Source organism: Orbicella franksi, chromosome 14, assembly GCF_964199315.1.
Source record: "Orbicella franksi chromosome 14, jaOrbFran1.1, whole genome shotgun sequence".
In the NCBI taxonomy this organism is placed as follows: domain Eukaryota; kingdom Metazoa; phylum Cnidaria; class Anthozoa; order Scleractinia; family Merulinidae; genus Orbicella; species Orbicella franksi.
In genome coordinates, this window is record NC_138158.1 from 6,353,512 (window position 1) to 6,373,252 (window position 19,741).

Consider the following 19,741-nt stretch of genomic DNA (forward strand, 5'->3'; position numbering starts at 1 on the left):
GTCTAACATCAGGGGAACGCACAGCAGACATTTCACGTTTTTGCAACCACATTAGTTTCGGTGGGAGGCTTAGAACTTCGTAAGACAGTCTTAAAATAATATGCGCATTACGAGAAAGGGCTATTGAAATTAAGCACAAAAGACTGTGCTGTTGGTCATTGATTTTTATAACATTTGGTGGCTCCTAAAGGAGCCGTTTGTTTTGGCGGGAAACCCACAAAGTGAGTTTACTTGCTGCTGGTGTACTTGGTCACAGCCTTGGTTCCTTCACTCACTGCGTGTTTGGCCAGTTCACCGGGCAGAAGCAGCCTGATGGCGGTCTGGATCTCGCGGGAGCTGATGGTTGATTTCTTGTTGTAGTGGGCAAGGCGGGAAGCTTCGGTGGCGATACGCTCGAAGATGTCGTTGACGAACGAGTTCATGATGCCCATGGCTTTGCTGGAGATACCAGTGTCAGGGTGAACTTGCTTCAACACCTTGTAGATGTAGATAGCATAGCTTTCCTTTCTCTTTCCCCTTCTCTTCTTCTTTCCATCAGCGGCGGCCTTTGCCTTACCGGCTTTCTTCTCGCCCTTCTTTCCTGCAACTTTGGGTGCCATGTCTGTAGATCAGAATGGATTTGAATGAGGTCCAGATGATGCATTTTGTATTTATAATAAAATTTTGAAAGGATCAATTACCATAAGGATCGAAATCCTCGATTCCTAATTGGTCAGACCTTAAGGGTCATGTTATTTTGCATGTGGTTTGTTTATACCACTTCGAGTCTTTGTTTTCCCTTGTCAAATGAAAAGTTCTTATTGGTGCATCTCGATCCTCTATATTCGACCCGTGGCAAATATAAGGTAGTACATATCGCTTCTATTTCATTCTCTCAGAAACTCGTGAGTTTTACATTCAATCATGTCTGGTCGCGGTAAAGGAAAGGCAAAGGGCACCAAGTCCAAGAGCCGCTCATCCCGAGCAGGGCTTCAGTTCCCAGTTGGTCGTATCCATCGTCTTCTCCGCAAAGGAAACTACGCTGAGCGTGTTGGCGCTGGTGCTCCGGTGTACTTGGCTGCAGTTCTCGAGTATTTGAGTGCCGAGATCCTCGAGTTGGCGGGCAACGCTGCTCGTGACAACAAGAAGACAAGAATCATCCCCCGTCACCTTCAGCTGGCTGTCCGTAACGACGAGGAGTTGAACAAACTGCTCGCCGGTGTCACCATCGCGCAGGGAGGTGTTCTTCCAAACATCCAGGCTGTACTTCTGCCCAAGAAGACGGAGAAGAAACCCAAAGCTTAAATAAGCTTTGACTCACAGAAAAAAAAAAACGGCTCCTTTAGGAGCCACCAAATATTACAAAGGTCTTGACCAACATGAATACTAATATACAAAGAAGAAACACATTTGTTAAAATGGTTCTGCTTTCAGTTTTACTTCGAAAGCCCCGAACACTTCTCCTTGTTTATTCAAACTAAAACATGGTAAGTTTTCTATCTATACGTCCTTTCTTCCGCAATAGCGCGGAAACGTTTTTTCGTGCACGAAATTTGCGCAAACATAAATCGAACTTTGAAATAATCGCGCGCAATCTTTTCTATGGACTTTCGTGCGCACGATATACACGTCTTGCATATATTTCACATGCCAAAAACCGAGCAATAATTATGAGCAGCCTTGCGCAAGCCCTTTTCCTTGTAAATTTAAGCATTCAGAACTGCGAATAGGCTCGATTTCCGCCGCTTTCTCGAATTCTTCCCCGCCGGCTCCTTTCCCGAACAGCGGTTGGTAATCGAGCCTAAACTGCGAACCGTTCAAGTTGTGCGCGCGAGCAGGTCGACCGTTGCAGAAATGGCGCCAAAACCTCGCAGGAACAAACAATTAAAAGCTCACCGTTGTTCGGTTCAAAGGTTATCGTAAAATATTTGTCGAATATTCGGGCAACGAAGCGGCTTTCCTCAGCGCGCGATCTGTGGGAACGCTATTAGTGTTGTATTAGTATTACAAAGAAACATTTTATTGGTCATGACTTTTGACAGATTTGGTGGCTCCTAAAGGAGCCGTTTGTTTGAGTTGGCAGACTGTGTAGTCTAACCGCCAAATCCGTACAGAGTACGGCCTTGTCGTTTCAGAGCGTACACCACATCCATGGCTGTCACAGTCTTTCTCTTTGCGTGCTCGGTGTATGTCACAGCATCGCGGATCACGTTCTCAAGGAAAACTTTGAGAACACCACGAGTCTCCTCGTAGATCAAGCCAGAGATACGCTTGACACCACCACGGCGAGCAAGACGACGGATGGCTGGCTTGGTGATGCCTTGGATGTTGTCCCGAAGGATCTTTCGGTGACGCTTGGCGCCTCCTTTTCCTAGACCTTTGCCTCCTTTACCGCGACCAGACATGTTGCTTACTTGCTTGTATCAGAGATATAACCAACTTTGCGCCATTTATGCATTTTATAGGGTGAACAATGACCTCTCGGGAAACACAACGCGAATATGCACGTTCTTATTGGCTGACTACATACAACAAAGCCAAGGGTCAGTTAATACTGTTAATTATCATAAAATGCCGGTATTCGTTTCATTCACACAACACGTGCGAGCACATTCTGTAAAGGGAAAGAAGTCCTTACCATTGATTAAACCTCCATAAAAACGCACAAGGAAAGTATAACTAACTTTGCATCTATTCAAGCGATTTTTCTTTAAATCTCAGTGAAGAAATGTCCTACTCCTGAAAAAAAACTTTTGAAAGTTTCTTAGGATCGAAATACAATCACAGAACCGTAAAATTATTTGGTGATATTATATTCAACCAATCAAATCTCATAGTTTTGAACCAATCAGGGACAAGCCCGCCAGGTATAAATCCGTTTGTAACGTTATTATGTTATTATATCAGTGATATTTCTCGATATCGAACATGGCACGTACAAAGCAAACCGCTCGTAAATCAACTGGTGGAAAAGCTCCACGAAAACAGCTCGCCACTAAGGCAGCGCGTAAGAGCGCTCCTGCTACCGGTGGAGTCAAGAAACCTCATCGTTACAGGCCTGGTACAGTCGCTCTTCGTGAGATCCGTCGTTACCAGAAATCCACCGAGCTGCTGATCCGCAAGCTGCCCTTCCAGCGTCTTGTGCGAGAAATCGCTCAAGATTTCAAGACCGATCTGCGTTTCCAGAGCTCCGCTGTCATGGCTCTTCAAGAAGCTAGCGAGGCTTACCTTGTTGGTCTGTTTGAAGACACCAACTTGTGCGCGATCCACGCCAAGCGCGTCACCATCATGCCCAAGGACATTCAGTTGGCCCGCCGAATCCGTGGAGAGCGAGCATAAAGTGGACAACACTTTCACAAAACAAACGGCTCCTTTAGGAGCCACCACATGAATAAAAGCAATGACCAGTTGATCTATTACATAAAATGTGGCATTCCCTTCACAGTAGATAATATATAGTTGTTGATTCGCCATGCGTTCATGGCAGAACTTAAGTTCTCGTAGAAGCGGAGTACTTGTGAAGCAAAAATCTAAAATCAAAAATCTAAAATTTTTTGGAAACCTCTCGGGAAGGTTATGATCCACAGTACTTTCTTTCTAAATTAAAGCTGAGTTTGAAGTTGCAAAAATCCAAATCAAGGCCTTTCGTGTTTCTACAATAATAAGATAGTCAGCGCTGTGTCCTATAAAGAGCCAAATACCCATTTTAGTTTCGGGACAAGCTGAAATGATCCCGCGCGAATTTTCGAACACTCAACGAGACCCGAAAGAACCGATCAGTGTATAACGTGAGCTAAAAACTTTTATGTTGGACGGTTTTTTTTTTTTTTTATTTGTCAAAAGATATTTGTAATTTCTGATTGTCCAAGAATCAGTTGGAAAACCATAGCCCGAAATAGCCGTTAGTAAATAATTTCGCTTGGCATTATAGGTGATCTATTTTATTCAATATTGTTATCGATAGAATCCATTTTCGCTCCAGACTCTCTCGGGTACTGGGCGCGTTTCGATCGAGCGCGCAAACTAAAACGAATCTTTCAACTGACTTTTGCGTGACACGCTTATGAGACCACAAGTCACGCAACTTTCAAAACGTTAAAGTTAAAGCGCGCTTTGAGCAACAAATCTTTAGAAACTGATTATTTCACCGAGTAATAATTTGTAACGTATCGGTATTTTACGGGCAAGGAATAGGAGACAGGACGAACCAAGAGCTTTCACAGCACAAGTTTATAGCTTCAGAAATCCAAAGAAAGGATTACTTTTTTCGGAGGAGTACTCTGTTGATTATTGCTCTTTTATTTCATGTGGTGGCTCCTAAAAGAGCCGTTTTGTTTGGTGAAGGAGCGCCTCACTCCTTAAACCTTCTTAGCTGGTTTCTTGGCGGGCTTCTTTACCGCTGGTTTCTTCGCTACTTTCTTGGTGGACTTTTTAGCTGCAGGCTTCTTAGCCGCCGGTTTCTTAGCTGCAGCTTTCTTTGCCGCTGGTTTCTTAGCTGCGGGTTTCTTTGCTGCTGGCTTTTTCGCCGCTGGTTTCTTCGCGGCCTTCTTTGCCGCTGGTTTCTTCGCTGCCTTCTTGGCGGCGGGCTTCTTTGGTTTGGCGGCGGGCTTCTTCTTTGCAGCGGGCTTCTTCTTCGGTTTCTTCTCCTTCTTTTCCTCCTTGGGCACCTTGAAGGAGCCTGAAGCACCAACTCCCTTGGTGTGTAGAAGTTTTCCACCGGCGGCGCCTCTCTTCAAAGCCATCTTCAAGTGAGGACCGACCTCACCAACCTTGTAGTTGGCTTTGATGTATTTCTCGATGGCTTGGCGGGAAGAACCGTTTCGCTCCTTCAGTGCTACAATGGCAGCCTTGATCATCTCTATGTAAGGTGGATGACCAGCAGGCTTTTTAGGCGCTGTTGGCTTCTTCTTAGCTGGGGACCTTGCTGCTTCGGACATCTTGCAATTGTAGAACAACGAACCCTTCTCTCGCTTAGGAACTGAAGATTCTAATAAGCGCTTTCCGATGAGAATGAAAAGTAAATGCGTAGCATGCGGACCACCGAGGAAACAGGGCTGGAAAATGGCGTCGGGCAGCTCTGTGCTTGTTTTCCCTGCGATTGGCGCAAATAAAGTGTGATACTCTCACGATTTATGGAACCTAAACTTCAAAGTTTGTAGCTATGATATTTTTTAAGTTGAAGATGTAAAAAAACTTGGGATGAAATCTGAAAAAGAGTAAACTTTTAGGCGTAAAAGTTCATAAAGTCAGTAACTATTTATACAATACTTCATCTTTATAGCTAAATAACTCTAGCTCAGGTCGCTATCATTCAAAATTTTGTAAATAATAGGAAAGTTAAAGTCCTAAACCTTACATTTCTCTAATAAAATTCGCCCTTCTTTTGATCTCCAGACACTGAACGCATCTGAAGTTTCAACAACAAGGACAAACTACTTCACTCCGCCATTTGTATATCACCGTTTGATGTTCCGATCAAATTGTCAAACATGCTTTCAACAGAGCAAACGTAATACTTTCTGGGAGACGCGAGGGTTACTTAGGGATAGGAAAGCTGATATTTAGAATTGTACTCTTAATTCTGTAAGAGCTAAGTAATGTTAGAAAACAGCCCAAAGAAAATACGCGCGCTGATTGGTTAAAAATCGTGTTTCTATTAAAGAAGCTCGAGATTTCTATCGCGTGAACTATCACGCATAGAAATCGAGAGCGAATAATCTAATTATTTTCGTATAAATCTACTAGTCGTTCAAAACTTTCATCTAAGTCCTCTCCACAGACACTTCAAAAAACACAAAGAAGCGGCCGCCAGCGCACGCTGCTACGCTAGTCACTATCCATCACAGAATAGAACGTGAGTAGCGTAGCCAATCAGAGAACGGCATTCGTGATAGAACGCTAGTAGATTTATACTAATACTCGATAGAAACACGGTACATGTTTTTTATTTCTTAAATACATGTTACGGTGCCATCATTATATGACATTAACTCAGTGGTTACAGTAGTTGCCGATCTTATCCCTCGCGCGCAAGCTAAATTTATCTATCACATGTTCATCCTCACCTTCTTAACACGTGCTCACAGTTTCTTGAAATCGTAACGTGAGTGGTCCTAGAAAGTGGAGAAGCAGAAGTGCTCTAGAGTAGATCGATAAAAATGATAGAATGTGTAGGATTCTCGGTTTGTAAACAAAACAATCTGCGAAAAAACGCGGTCAAATTGCCAGAGGTTCCGTTACGGCTGCGTGTTTGTCAGTTTATATCCACATAAACTCTGATCGGAACACATGCAACGTTTTATGTACTATCTTATTATTTAGCCTAGTATTTATTGAATCAAACTGTAAGGCAATCCACACTTTAAAACTAGCTACTTGAAGCTCACCCTCGTCCGGAGGTCTTTATGCAGAGGTTGTCAACAAACACACGACGGCCCCATATTCCACCTGCTGACCCGACAAGATGAACACAGTAAAGCAAATAAGCTTGTTATCATAAAACATCAGCAGTTCAAGCCATTTCTTAAACAAAGAACAAACCTGTGAAATTACGGCGGTACAAACTATAAACTCCATTTCCTACTACTCTTGCACGCGTGCCAAAATGGCAGAGATCAATTATACTCGGGAGGGGGGAGGAGGGGAACGAAGGCCTTCCCACAAATAAAAGGAACACTCCAGCTCCAAAGACCTCTAAGTTGTGTGATGGATCTTGCTACTATGCCATTAAGTACAGAGGGTTTTATTTGATTGCTCCGCACAATTAAGCACACCTCTTTCATTTGGTTACTCAGTAAAACAGGAAAAAATGTCAACAACAGACGTTACTTTCTGGTCCATCTTCTTCTCTGTTCTTCTAGCCAATACGGATCAGCCGCAGATTATTATAAACCATGCAACACATGAAAGTACCAGAATGTCATTTTGCGTCGAACTCGTTTCTTCCCCAAGCGGGACGAAATTTTAATATCTTTAAAGGAGAAAAGAAATAACGTTAGTTCCTGAAAAATGCATTTTTTTTTTCCGTTTCAACGATAGAGGAACGCAAACTAGTAAGACAATCTCTAGAACTGTAGCGTGAAATTTACAGCACTGACACAATTAAGTTTCGTAATGGAGTGTAAAGTCTGCCTGGTAGGCGTTCAAAGGGAAAGGAGAGGGGAAAACTGAAGTGGCATTTAGCACCCAGCAACAGTAGCTACTTTTGGCAACTCAAGGGAGGGCGCTTATTTGCCATGGAGTTGGGCGCATATTTTAGGGATGGGGGTATTTCTTTTTCCGGAACGTATACATCTGAATGTATGAAAAACAACAGATACTCTAACTCAAGACCTGCAGCATAGTGGGCTCTGAGAGTTATAATGTTCAATATTACGTTCAGATGAGAAAGCAGACTTTATAATTCATTTGTCTTATTTGTTCTGTATCGTCGTCTCTCAGCTTGCACTAGCCTGGGGGCTAAAAATGCAGTTTCTCTATATGATTGTTACACTAAGTATTTAGCTGTATCGTAGTCTAACGCTGATTAGGAAGAACGCGGCTCTTCCGAAACTCTTTGCAACCGTCTTTGCAACCCGGAAGTGTTACCTGAGTTCAGATTGCGTTGCCACTGTTAACAGTTATGGCCGCGGTTACACAGAAGGAAGAAGAGCTGAGCTTATTTGAATTGGCACAGAAGCTTTTGGCTGAAGGTCGCCAGTTGTTAGAACAAGATCTAAACAATGCAAGACAAGAAAAAGCAGCCATCGAAGAGATAACAAAAACTCTGAATGAAGTGCACTTTGCTAGCACGATCAAGTTGAATGTCGGCGGTAAGATTTATAAAACAACACTGGACACTCTGAGAAAGGATCCGGATTCCATGCTGTGTGCGATGTTTTCTGGAAGATTCGAGTTAAAAGCGGACGAGGACGATGGAGCATATTTTATAGACCGGGATGGTGAACTCTTCCGGTAAGTAATAAAATCGCTTCGACTGTATGCTATTCAAAACACAACTACTTTGAGCACTTTCAAGCATGAGAACCTTGGATTACTGTTTCGTTCTTCTGCACTGAGCAAAACTACTGCATGTTAGAAAAAATTCCACTCATGAAATACATAGGCGTACGAGCCTGGGGGGAGGGGGGTGGGGCGAGGGGGGTGCAGCCCCCCTAGCTACGGAAATTATGTGATTTTTCGGACAAAACGCTCATGACTCAGGCAGCGACACCTGAGAGAAAACATTACAAAGTAATGCTGTTGGGGTGATTTCTAAAACTCGTAAATAGAGTTTCTAGCTAGTTACCGTTTTCTAGGACTTTTTCTTTTACTATGTTTTAGATTTTCACAAATAGATCGAGACTGTTAACAGAGGTCATTGAGTATGTAAGCTTTGAATATAACTATTTTTGGAATTATAGCAGTTTGAATAGGTATGGGAATTGTGAACGTTTTTTTTTTTTTTTTTTTTTCACGCAATTTGAGTGCGTTTGCATCCTGATTTCAACACATACACTTTCGGGCATTGCGTAAATTTTTCAGGCAAGAAGGCCACCACCCCTTCAAGTACGAAGGTGCCCATACGCCTTGAAATGTTGTGAGCTTGACGTAACGTTCCCAAAGCGTGATATACATTTTGCAAATTGTCATGAAAGAGAGAAAAGCAAACGTGAAGACCACATGATGGACATGTAACCCGTAAAAATGCCTCAATTTTTCTTGAACTCAATCCCTACCCTCCCCCCCCCTTCCTACCTGCGGATGGAACATCCATACGAGAATACAAAAAATCACCAATTTGATGACCAAAAACATCCTTGGTGCTTCTGGGGTAAATTTGAGCTCTTCTTTAGGGCCTTTTTGCAAGGAGAGAGGATTACCCTAGCACTCACACATTTCCTCTTTTTTTCTTCGTCGTGTTTACAAGGTCCGGGTAGGCGGGTTACCCTATCTGCGTGCTAGGGTCAACTTGGCAAGTGTTAACTTTTTCCCTTGTAAACACTCCAGGTTGGATTAACCCGCCTACCCGGGATAACTTTCTACTTGTTTCCAGACCCTTTGAGTGTAACCACGCATTAAGTTGTCCTGGATTGTAGGGTTACCCTACCAGTGAAATTTTGCTTGTGAACCCAGGCTATCTTTTGTCCTCTAGCTAGGGTTATCCCGCTTGCTAAGGTAACCCTCCTTCCTTGTAAACAGGCCCTTAAAGCAATCTGTGAAACTCTGTGTCTCCTCCATTGTCTGAGGCTCAGATGAGGGTAGCAGTGTAAGGGAGTGAGAATAGTTATTCTTACACATAATTTGATCTGACATATTGATATTTATTATTGTTAAGGTACATCTTAAACTACCTCCGCAATGGTGAGCTGCTTTGCCCAGATGACAAGACAATCCGAAAAGAACTGCTTAGGGAGGCCATGTTTATCAAATTCAAGGAATAATAGATCAACTGAAAGGACTGAAAGGGGACATCTCTCCATTTGAAGACTCCTGGATAATAAAGGAAGAAAGCCACCTGTCAACTCTTCAGTCATGGTTGCCTCCTAATGCGACATGTTCTCTGTTGTTCCGAGCTTCAACTGATGGTTACACACCTGCTGACTTTCATCGCTGCTGTGATAACAAAGGTCCTACCCTCGTGGTGATAAAAAGTGGAGAATATATCTTTGGCGGTTACACTTCACAATCATGGGAATCAGGTCTGCATGCAATTCATTGCAATACTTGAACTATAAAGCTTTTCTTTGTTATTTCAAGCTTACTTCGCTGCCTTATTGCGTCCATCAAAAACTAAAACAGATTAGAAAATGTTGTTAAAATCTTAGCTTCACCACTACGATTATCATATGAGTTTTGGCCTTAAAATCACGCCGGTCTTGCCACAGGCAACTTACCTCGTTTCTATCGGTAACAAGCCGTGCGTCGCCCATATATTGCGTTGCCTTCAATTTCGTGCGCTTTGCTGCCACTGACGTCAAAGGCTGACAACAACATGATTTTCACTTGAAAATGTGGCCCGGGTTGTTCGAAAGGTGGATAACACTATCCACCGGATAAATCACTATCCAGTGGATAGCATGGTTTGTTTTGTTAACATTTATCCAACGAATAGTGATTTATCCGGTGGATAGCGTTGTCAAGCCTTCGAACAATCGGGGCCTGATGACCAAACTCAACTGATAATCGTCGTATCATATCCAATTATGACCAAAATTATAACACAGACTGCAGAGACCATTTTAAAATGCTAGGGCTAAAAACAAATTAGGGGTCACTGTTCCGTCACTTTGTCACTTTCAAGTGGTAAAATTGATAAATTGTCCATGTCATCTGGTGCACTAATTTAAAAAATCAAACTAAGCAATAAAGTGGTAGGGCTATAGCCCTCCTCTTCCGCGGTCCCTAAAGTAAACCCAATAATTAGCTGTTTATCAGGAAGCCGGGTACCACGATGTTAATAGAACCTTAAGTGTTGATCAGTCCTTTAAGCGCCCAGTGGTGTAGATTACGAGTAGTCCCTCTTTCGCTTAGTCCGTCGTGCGTGACGCGAAAGAAAACCGCGAGAAAAAAATGGCCGCGCGAAATGCTGGAGGCGAGGAGCACACGAAAGGAGGGACTACCGCCTAAGCCCAAGAGTTTGAATTATGCGTTGCTCTCACAACGCAAAAATATGATTGGCTTATGTTAGGAACGTTGACAACGTGTTGTCAACATTCGAGATACCTGTGACGTCTTGCAGGAATGTTTTGGAACCGGAGCAAATCGAAGCGGTACCAGAGCAAATCGAAGCGTTGGAATCGCGCTTCGCAAGCCGTGATCTGCCGACAGGCGCTTTGGAAAGATTTAAATTTATCCAGTGTTTTGTTTGGCAAAGCTTTCTGCCTCCACCCCGACTGCGAGCGTGTTAGTGATTTCGCCGCTCAACAGCATCGTCTAAGTCAGCGAATATAAATTCACTGAGCTTGGCCTTTCTGCCGTCCATTTGAAAGATTGAACCGGACTTTTACTTGACGCCGGACATTCACCTGAAATTTTCCGCTGCTATCGGCAAACATTTCACCGCAGTTGGATGATCTCCTATGTATAATGTATAATGTAAATTCTCGGTTGAAACTCTGTTGAAATATTCGCAATAACTTTTAGACGCAGCGAAAATCGTTACAAGAGGCCTCATTCGCCGTCTTCTTTTTAAAACTTCTTTGACAGTTTCGTTGAACGAACACTGAACGAAGATATACTTCTCACGGCATATGTTTTTGCCTGGCTACTTGAAGAGTAGAGTAGAGCAATTTTATTCAGATCTCCCGGGGCTATTGATAACAGGCGATAATAAGAGGACGTCAAGATGAGAAATCCTACACCGAAAAATCACTCGGCCGTGAAAGGGCAAACTCTTGGGCTTAGGCGGTAGTCCCTCCTTTCGCGCGCTCCTAGCCCCCAGGATTTCGCGCGGCCATGTTTTTCTCGCGAATTTCTCTCGCGTCACGCACGACGGACTAAGCGAAAGAGGGACTACTCGTAGTCTACCAGTGGTGTATAGGGCATCAACAAGTCGCCTCCATTCCTGTCGGTCCTTTGCAAGCTGTGAAGCTTGCCCCCTTGTAACGTTTAGAGCCGGAAGTTTTGCTTCTGCAGTTCTTCTCCAGGTGGATTTTGGACAGCCTCTTTTTCTTTTACCCTCTGGTGTCCATCTGAGAGCAACTTTAGAAATGCTGGTAGATTCTCTGCGGAGCACGTGACCAACCCAACTCCATCGTTTCCGTGTAAGAACAATACTCAACCTTAAGTGTAGTATTGGTTTATTTCAATAGAGCGGTTTTCAATCGAGTGTCGCAAGACCAAAACCAAACCAGTTACTTACCAATTAAACTACTCAGCCAATCTTACTGACCGAAGTAAAACCAAAATCAAAACCAAAACCAGTTGAAAACCGCTCCAAAACTCCTGTAACCAATTTTTCCCTGTGAGCATCAATGTAGAGGATCTGTGTCCACCCGAAATGTTTTTAAAGCCGAGACTCTCTTTGATAAAGAGTTTATACTTTGAACACTGAAGCAAGAGCCAAACATGTGTCACATTTCATCTAATAGGATGGCTCAGATTATGCCCGGATTTGAAGGAACATAAGAATTAAGAGACTGTATACGTAAGCCCAGTTTACGTGATCACGTTGCGAAACGGCGTGATGTACAAAGTTTTTTAGTATTGACTCCATTGCCTGAAATGGTTTAATTCGCAGATATACAGAAATATAGTTATAGACCTATGACCAATACCCGGGACCAATAATAACGGAATTTACGCTTGATGTGTGTCAAACTCATTGTACTTTTATTTGATTCCTTTAAGCAGTTGACAAATTTAAAGCAGACGACCATTCTTTCCTGTTCACACTGATAAGTCATTCTGGAACTCAGCCGATCAAGCTATCTGCAAAACCAAGGGCATATCCTGATGAAGGTGGTATACTGTGTAAAACAGGTATGGGGCCATGTTTCGGAAATAAAAGATTCTTCAACCTTAAACTAAGAAATGCTGTTGAGGGTAACAATTATCTTGGAGTCGAAAACCAGATGACATTCAACTGGCCTTCAAATGCGAACGTTTCTCGCGCTTTTACTCCCGAAAACGACTTCAAAATCAGTGAATTGGAAATATTCAAAGTCAACTTTGAATCTTAATTTTCAATCCATTCTCATTGATGAAGAACTATTCCATTACCGAATTGTGTGGTTTTCAAATTTTCTCGGTCTGATCACGCAGCCAGAACTCAGACTGAAATATTATTTCTTGTTTATCAATATTTTAGTCCTATAAGATCCCGTATTTGTTGTCGAAGGTAAACTTCATATTATTATTTTTCAATATTTTAGAAGCTATCATAGGATTGTTTTCGGAAATATCTTATATTATGATTTTAAGTGAACCAAATAGTCTCCGCAAATCTTAATCGTATATATTCCTGGGGCGGAAACAGCTCGCGTTTTGCCATCTTTGACTTTCGAATTCCATCATTGACGTCAAACATTTACTCAAAATCTAGTATAAGTAATACTTTTTGCGTAGTGTCAATATTGTAATGCTACTTTAGATATTGTAATAAGGGTTGTAATGTATGTGTCTTGTAGCATTTAAATAAAAATTAAAGAAAAAAACATTTATTCAAACTCTAAAAGAAAAAAATAAAATGAAAATGAAAGCGCGAATCTACTACAGGAAACTTACAAATTTTCATTAAATCGCAGAGTTAAACTAGAAATCTTATCATTTTGAGAACATTTTATTGGTGTGGAGACACCAAGTTTCCTAAAGAGAATTTTGTTACAGCATGTTGTGTCCAGGTAAATTAATTAAGTCGAAAAAATTGGCGATTGATTATACCTGTATAGGTTCACTGAATGTCTGAAGTCCGCGCGGTCACTTTCTGGCCTCCGTTTTGGTTAAATGAATTAGAATTAACGGTGTGCTAATGTTTACTTTACTGCTAAATATATAGTTATTCGAAGTCCAGCCACACAACCAAACCAAGAGAAGAGGCGGAAAGATGCGTAGTGAAGGTGCCCTTTTTTAATTTTTACGCCTTTACTAATGTTTAGGTCAGAAAATTACGTCACCAAAAAATATTGCAATAAAGCATTTTTCTTTTGCACTGATAAGTGGAGTATGATTTGTGTTTCTCGATGTTCGGACTACAGTTTTTACTCAAACCGATACCTTAGTTTTCCACACCTCTTAAAACACGTCCCTTCCCCCCTACCCCAAGTGGAAAAAAAAAGTCAATTCTTTCGTCGGTGCTGGTGATATAGTTTTATGGCCATAAACTTCATTGCCTAACCCCGGAATACATCTAAGCTTGCTCTAAGGAAACCTCTGAAAAGAGAGACGGCAGAAATTTATGTCTCCTCCAATATCTCCAATATCCAAAGTTTTAGGTAAGGGTAGGGTAGGGGCAATGCGTTTATGGGGGTAGGAGTGGGGGGGGGTGGTAGGAGTAGGAACAGTTCTATCAGTGCATGTAAGCATTACCCAAGCGTTTCTAAATGACAATATCTGACCGGTGACATGTTGAATATTTTTAACTCAGTTATAATTAAAATGTGATACTATAATCTTGTCTTTGGTCTATCATTTTTATTAATCTACTAAGAGGTTAAACTGAAATAAACCTAGAGAATAACATTTTAAAATATAAAATTTCCGCGGCTATTACGGCCGAAGCGTCAGTTATGTCTGTAGCAAAAATCCGTGAGGGTCAATCATCAAAACAAACAAGTAGAGATCGAAAAAAATAAATCGAGGTTAAGAAATCTCTGAGGAGAACTGAATTGGGCAGTGTATTCCATCGGTTTTACAAACAACAGCAAAAAACAAACAAACAAACAAACAAAAAACCCAGAGAGAACCGTAATTAGCACGCACATGGTGTAGATGTCTAATTACAGTTATCCAGTAACAGAAACATTTAACTGGACTTTTCTAACTGGATAGCCGCAATTAGACACTCATGAAATCGCACGCTATATACCTGACAATCGGGCGCATGGAGAACCAGTCATAGTTGGAAATTTTTGTTCAGTATCGATACGATTAAGCAAGATTTTGGTAAAACATGGAGGGCTTTTAGATTCCTTTTTAAATTCAAATGATCGGCCCCGTCGGTATCATGTTGACGTCCTTCTTTTTAAAAATATGATACTTCCGGTTGACATTGACACAACAACACTGTAGGGTACACCCCACCCCCTTCCCCACAACTACAAAGAATAGCGTTAAAATTTCATGGCTGTTAGTAAATCCCGAAAGTAGCAGCACTGTGAAATCGGAAAGTAGCGACTGACTATTTACGCGAAACAATGAAATAACAGATATAGATAGGCCAAGCTGAACAAAAATGATGTTTGCTTTCAAAGACCCTTGACTATGTTTGGTGTAGCGTTAACTTTTTTTAGCAAGATTTATCTCTATTTTAAGGGACTACAGAGCTAAAATGGGACCTGGAATCTGGAAAATGGGATTTGAGTCAGTGTCACAGGGAAATGGGATTTATGCCCCACCCCACACCCTTTCACCTTTCAGGACCCCTTCCAGTTCTCCATTTTGAGAACATGGATCGGTTCACGATTTAGCTTTCCGAAAGTAACGATAGCAAAAGGCTGCTAAATTTGAAAGTAACGAGGTTCGTTACTCTCTGATCTTTATGGAAGTTAGACATGTTGAAAACGTGGCACTGGTCAGAGTCAAATTTGCTCCCTTTTCGAGTTTTAGGTGTTTCGTTCTCGTGTTTTGGGTGTTTCGTTTTCGTGTTCTTGGACTCGGTTTCGTTTTCGAATTCTGGGTGTTACGTTTTTGAGTTTTGGTGTTCGAAAAGCAGGTCTTCCTTTCAAAGAAGCCTCGTTTGGTCAGTGTGTCGATCTTTAAGACTGGGTTGAATTTGATTCCACGGTCAGAGCGGGTCAGTCTGGGGTTCATAGTTTCTTTCGCAGTCACTCGGGCCGAAGTCACGCAACGCAACTCAACGGGACGGGAAGCGTTGCGTGACTCAAGATCGCTGTATGGAGAAAGGTGACCGCTGGTGTGCAGGAACGAGGCTCGTTGACTTTTGCTTGCTTCAGGGACCGGAAGTTCGGATTTTGGTACAGAAATCACGACAATATGGCTTCTGAACAAGAACAAGAGCTGGGTTTATTTGAGTTGGCCAGTGCCAAATTATCCGATGCACAGAAGCTTATGGTAGAAGCTCGCGACTTACTCAAGCAAGACCTCAACAATGCAAGACAAGAAAAGTCAGCCATGGAAGAGGTCACAAAAACCCTGAATCAAATTCACTTCGCTAGCACAATCAAGTTGAACGTTGGAGGTAAGATTTATAAAACAACACTGGACACTCTGAGAAAGGATCCGGATTCCATGCTGTGTGCGATGTTTTCTGGAAGGTTCGAGTTAAAAGCGGACGAAGACGATGGAGCATATTTTATTGATCGCGATGCTGAACTCTTTCGGTAAGTATTGACAAGAATTAATAATTTTTACAATTTTTTCAGCTTTTTGGCACAAAACTATTTCATTTCTTCTTCTTTTCTAAGCGAAGCTAGGTTTTAAAAAAACAATTATGAGCATCCCGTGAACTTGTTTGAATGAAACTGTGCTAAATATAGACCCAACAAAGATACCTAAACTTTTCCATTTTCTCTTGGCAAAGGAAAACCCTAATAGACCTCATAGATCTTATCTCTTAATCTTGAACTCCCCCTCCCTCCCCTTCCCCTCCGCCAATACATCCAAAGTGTAAAAATACACTGTATGTAATTGTCAGTTTATGTATGAATCAAATAGAAACATCTACACTCCCTGGTGCATACCCCAGGCAGTTTACTGGTTGATGTGCCCTCGGGGCAGGATTGATGTTGGGGTGTGGCATTTGAAATTATATGGGGGAAGCAGGGGGTTAGGGGGATTTTAAAAAGTTGCCTTGAAGTCATGGTGAAGTTAGAAGACATCAAGAAACACTGTTCTTGTGTAATGATATGGCTCCAAAAAAGGCCTTGGAAAGCTTTGTGTTGTTTTTTGAGGTTAACATATCAAACAACAGTGATTTGCCTGTGAAAATTTAATCACTGTCATATTTTAATAACATTTACATGTAAACAATACTTGAGACAAAGAGGGTATGTGAGGGTGAATTAATGATGATGAATGGCTTAGTATGACCCAAAAGGCAGGACATTTGAACATGGGAGGAGTAAGGAAATTTGACCAATGAAAAGTTCAAGTGTGTAATGTCCACAGGGTGGGGGGAGGGGGGGGATGTTGAAGTTGTGAATTGACAGATAAATCGGGGCACAAAAAAGCCTCCTGGCTTCTCTGACATTTGTATTCTTCCGATCTTATCCTGGGCTTAAGCTTTATATACCAGTACACTTGCACGTCAGAGATTTAATGTTAACTTTATGTACAGATTGTTTGTTTGTTTTCATAAGGTACATTTTGAACTACCTTCGCAATGGTGACTTTCTTTGTCCAGAGGACAGAACAGTTCGAAAAGAACTGCTTGCAGAGGCTACGTTTTACCAAGTTCAAGGTATTATTAATCATTTGAAGGAGAAGATGTCGGCATTTGAGTGCTCCTCGATAATAGAGACTGAAAATCACCACTCAGCTCTCATATCTTGGCTTCCTCCATATGCTACCTGTTCTCTGTTGTTCCGAGCTTCTGATGATGGAAAAACACCTGTCGACTTTCATCGTTGCTGTGATAACAAAGGTCCTACTCTTGTGCTGATAAAAAGTGAAGAATACATCTTTGGTGGTTACACAGTACAATCCTGGGACTCAGGTACTTAAGTCTGTACAGTGCACTTTCATTGGCTTATGCATTTTATAGATGGCCAATTAAACTTTGGTTACATAACACATGCTCAGCTTATAGATGGTTCTGTAGTTGTTTTGGAGGAAGCTACAGCATACATTAAAAACATTTAGACTTCCACCGCGCAGTTCCTGAAAATATCTAGACTGCACGCAGTCTATCTTTTCCTTGAAAATCCGTGGGGAAGAAATCAAAACAAATTAGCGTCCAGGCGTAACTGTGAGCGTAACGTGCCGCTCATGCTACTAGTGGCTCGCGTCATTGCCACTCACCACTTGCATGTGATGCTCACCGTCATGCTTGCATGCTTACTTGTTTTGCATTCTTACCCACAGATTTTCGAGGAAGAGAGAGACTGCTCGTAGTCTAGAAAATATCCATACCCCACCTCGAACTCCCCCTTCCCCCAACCTTGGAAGATCATCAGAAATTTTGAAGTTATGGGGGCTGTAAACAAAATCAATAAATATTTTAAAAGGAAAGTATGAAACTAAGCTCAAATTTCCAGAAAGGTAGGATGGGGATTAGACCAAAAATCTTCTAAGGTGGGTGGTGTGGGTATTTTATGCCACAACACATGCATGCTTTTTTATTACTAGGAAACAGAAAATGGTTGCTTCTTCACATAGAATAGAAACTCACAATAAAAAATTATTACAATTTAAGAATTGCAGCTGATAGGAAGCTGACCAGTTGGCTATAATTTTTATGTACATTGTGGGACAATCAAAGAGTTCAATTCAGGAATCTGAGCCAAACAAATCTAGCTATTAGTTGCTGGAGGAGTTGAACAGGGGGTCTCTACATCTCTAAATCACGTAGCCAATAATTGTTATCTCGAAAAGCAAGTCTTTGGAAGCATACAAATTTTCTGCTTGTTTCCTTCACTTGATAGGTAGCTCCACCAAAGCTATACCAGACAGCCAATCTTTTCTGTTCACACTGGTTAATCCTTCTGGAAATGAACCAGTCAAGATGGTTCCAAAACCAGGTGCAAGTATACTGTGTAATAGCAATTTGGGGCCAACCCTTGGCACAACACAGTACTACGACCTTCTGGTGTGGAGTGTGAGCAGCACTAATGATAGCGTTTCAAGTCACCTTGATCTAGGGCATGGCTTTGTGTGTCCTGATAGCATTAATAAGAATTCTTATTTCACAGGCAGAAACCCATTTGAAATCAGTGAACTGGAAGTATTTCAAGTTAACTTGTAGAATCAGTTTAATCTTGCTTTTGTTGAATAACAAAATTCCTCTATGCCACATTACACTGCAGTGTAACCAGGAAACCATTTTAAACATAGTTTTTTGTTAACTCTTTAGCCATGACGGTGTCATTGATTCCTGGGTAGTAATTTGGCACCCCCCCCCCCCCTTTTCCAGTATGCTGGCTACCCTCAATTAAATGGTCCTCAAGCCCTGTTTCCATAAGTTCTCTCTCTTCTTTAAACTGATTGAAAAAAATACCATGTAAATGTAGAAAAATGTTACTTTCCATAAGCCACTGAAAAGGCAGAAAATAAAGTCAGTGTAGGTTCTCTAACACAAAACTGTGTAGGACCTGTATTGTGTGCTCCATAATTCCCTACCTCTCTACATAGCCAGAGAAAATAAAACACAGTTGTTGTTTTCGCTGTTCTAACATGTTTACACGTAAAAGTATAAATGCCGCGTGCATATTTAAAGATGCTTTAAATATGTAGCTGAAACGTATGCTGCAGCACGGCTTTGACAGGCAGTGGAATATCTGGTGTTATACTAATCAGTGGAGACACAAGACTTGGAAAATTAATTAACATTGATTCCTGGGTAGTAATTTGCCCCCCCCCACCCCACCCCCCGGTTCCAGTATGCCGGCCACCCTCAATTGAAACGGTCCTCAAACCGAAGGTATTTTTGATATATATAACCCACGCTAATCTGATCAACGCTCCCTGTTTCCATAAGTTCAATATGTTCCCGTTTTCAAATTAGTGTCCAGTGTAGAAAGTTGAGGTTACTTTTAAGTTGAGATTTGCTAGTTTTGTTAGTTTACAGGAAGTTTAACTCCCCTACAAGAGATTCAACGAAGTTTATATAGGGTGGCCAGGCAAGATAAAACCCAATAAGATAGGCGTCTAGAGTCCCACATATAAGCCCTCTCCGCTTTAGGCTCGATTTCCGCCACTCTCTCGCGTCCGGACTTTGTTCCTCCCCGAGGGAGGAGCGCGAGCTCGTTTTCCGAACAGCGGCTGGAAATCGAGCCTATCTCCGCTTCAGCTGCCAAAATTTAATAAACGTTCCGGTTGGTAAATCGCATTTTTACAATGAGGTAGAGCCGTTCTGTGACTCTTGTGTAGTATATTGTTACCGCAATAAAGAAAAGTGAGACAGTTTTAGTACACGTTTGTCAGTTGTCAGGGGAGTATAGTGTGG

At 41.8% G+C, this 19,741-nt stretch overlaps 5 protein-coding genes and 2 pseudogenes across 6 annotated transcripts; 4 read left to right on the top strand and 3 right to left on the bottom strand.

Moving 5' to 3' along the window:
* Positions 1–98: 98 nt before the first annotated feature.
* Positions 99–614, bottom strand: LOC145468181 (histone H2B.1 pseudogene; annotated as a pseudogene).
* Positions 615–853: 239 nt separating this feature from the next.
* LOC145468179 (histone H2A) lies at positions 854–1,406 on the top strand. The gene has a single exon (XM_081451861.1). The coding sequence runs from the start codon at positions 904–906 to the stop codon at positions 1,282–1,284; it is 381 nt and encodes a 126-aa protein (XP_081307987.1). The 5' UTR covers positions 854–903; the 3' UTR covers positions 1,285–1,406.
* Positions 1,407–1,433: 27 nt separating this feature from the next.
* On the bottom strand, positions 1,434–2,575 carry LOC145468195 (histone H4). Its single transcript, XM_081451878.1, has one exon. The coding sequence runs from the start codon at positions 2,382–2,384 to the stop codon at positions 2,073–2,075; it is 312 nt and encodes a 103-aa protein (XP_081308004.1). The 5' UTR covers positions 2,385–2,575; the 3' UTR covers positions 1,434–2,072.
* A 288-nt stretch (positions 2,576–2,863) lies between these two features.
* Positions 2,864–3,454, top strand: LOC145468173 (histone H3). Its single transcript, XM_081451858.1, has one exon. It carries the CDS (start codon positions 2,908–2,910, stop codon positions 3,316–3,318), a length of 411 nt encoding a protein of 136 aa, XP_081307984.1. The 5' UTR covers positions 2,864–2,907; the 3' UTR covers positions 3,319–3,454.
* Positions 3,455–4,094: 640 nt separating this feature from the next.
* On the bottom strand, positions 4,095–5,370 carry LOC145468165 (uncharacterized). Its single transcript, XM_081451851.1, has one exon. It carries the CDS (start codon positions 4,914–4,916, stop codon positions 4,338–4,340), a length of 579 nt encoding a protein of 192 aa, XP_081307977.1. The 5' UTR covers positions 4,917–5,370; the 3' UTR covers positions 4,095–4,337.
* Positions 5,371–7,575: 2,205 nt separating this feature from the next.
* On the top strand, positions 7,576–12,641 carry LOC145468142 (uncharacterized; annotated as a pseudogene). Its single transcript, XR_014042149.1, has 3 exons — positions 7,576–7,932; positions 9,296–9,659; positions 12,313–12,641. The product of XR_014042149.1 is annotated as an uncharacterized LOC145468142 (transcript).
* A 2,119-nt stretch (positions 12,642–14,760) lies between these two features.
* LOC145468144 (uncharacterized) lies at positions 14,761–19,161 on the top strand. Its single transcript, XM_081451830.1, has 3 exons — positions 14,761–15,959; positions 16,938–17,293; positions 18,222–19,161. The coding sequence occupies exons 1-3, from the start codon at positions 15,613–15,615 to the stop codon at positions 18,539–18,541; spliced, it is 1,023 nt and encodes a 340-aa protein (XP_081307956.1). The 5' UTR covers positions 14,761–15,612; the 3' UTR covers positions 18,542–19,161.
* The last annotated feature ends 580 nt before the right edge of the window (positions 19,162–19,741 follow it).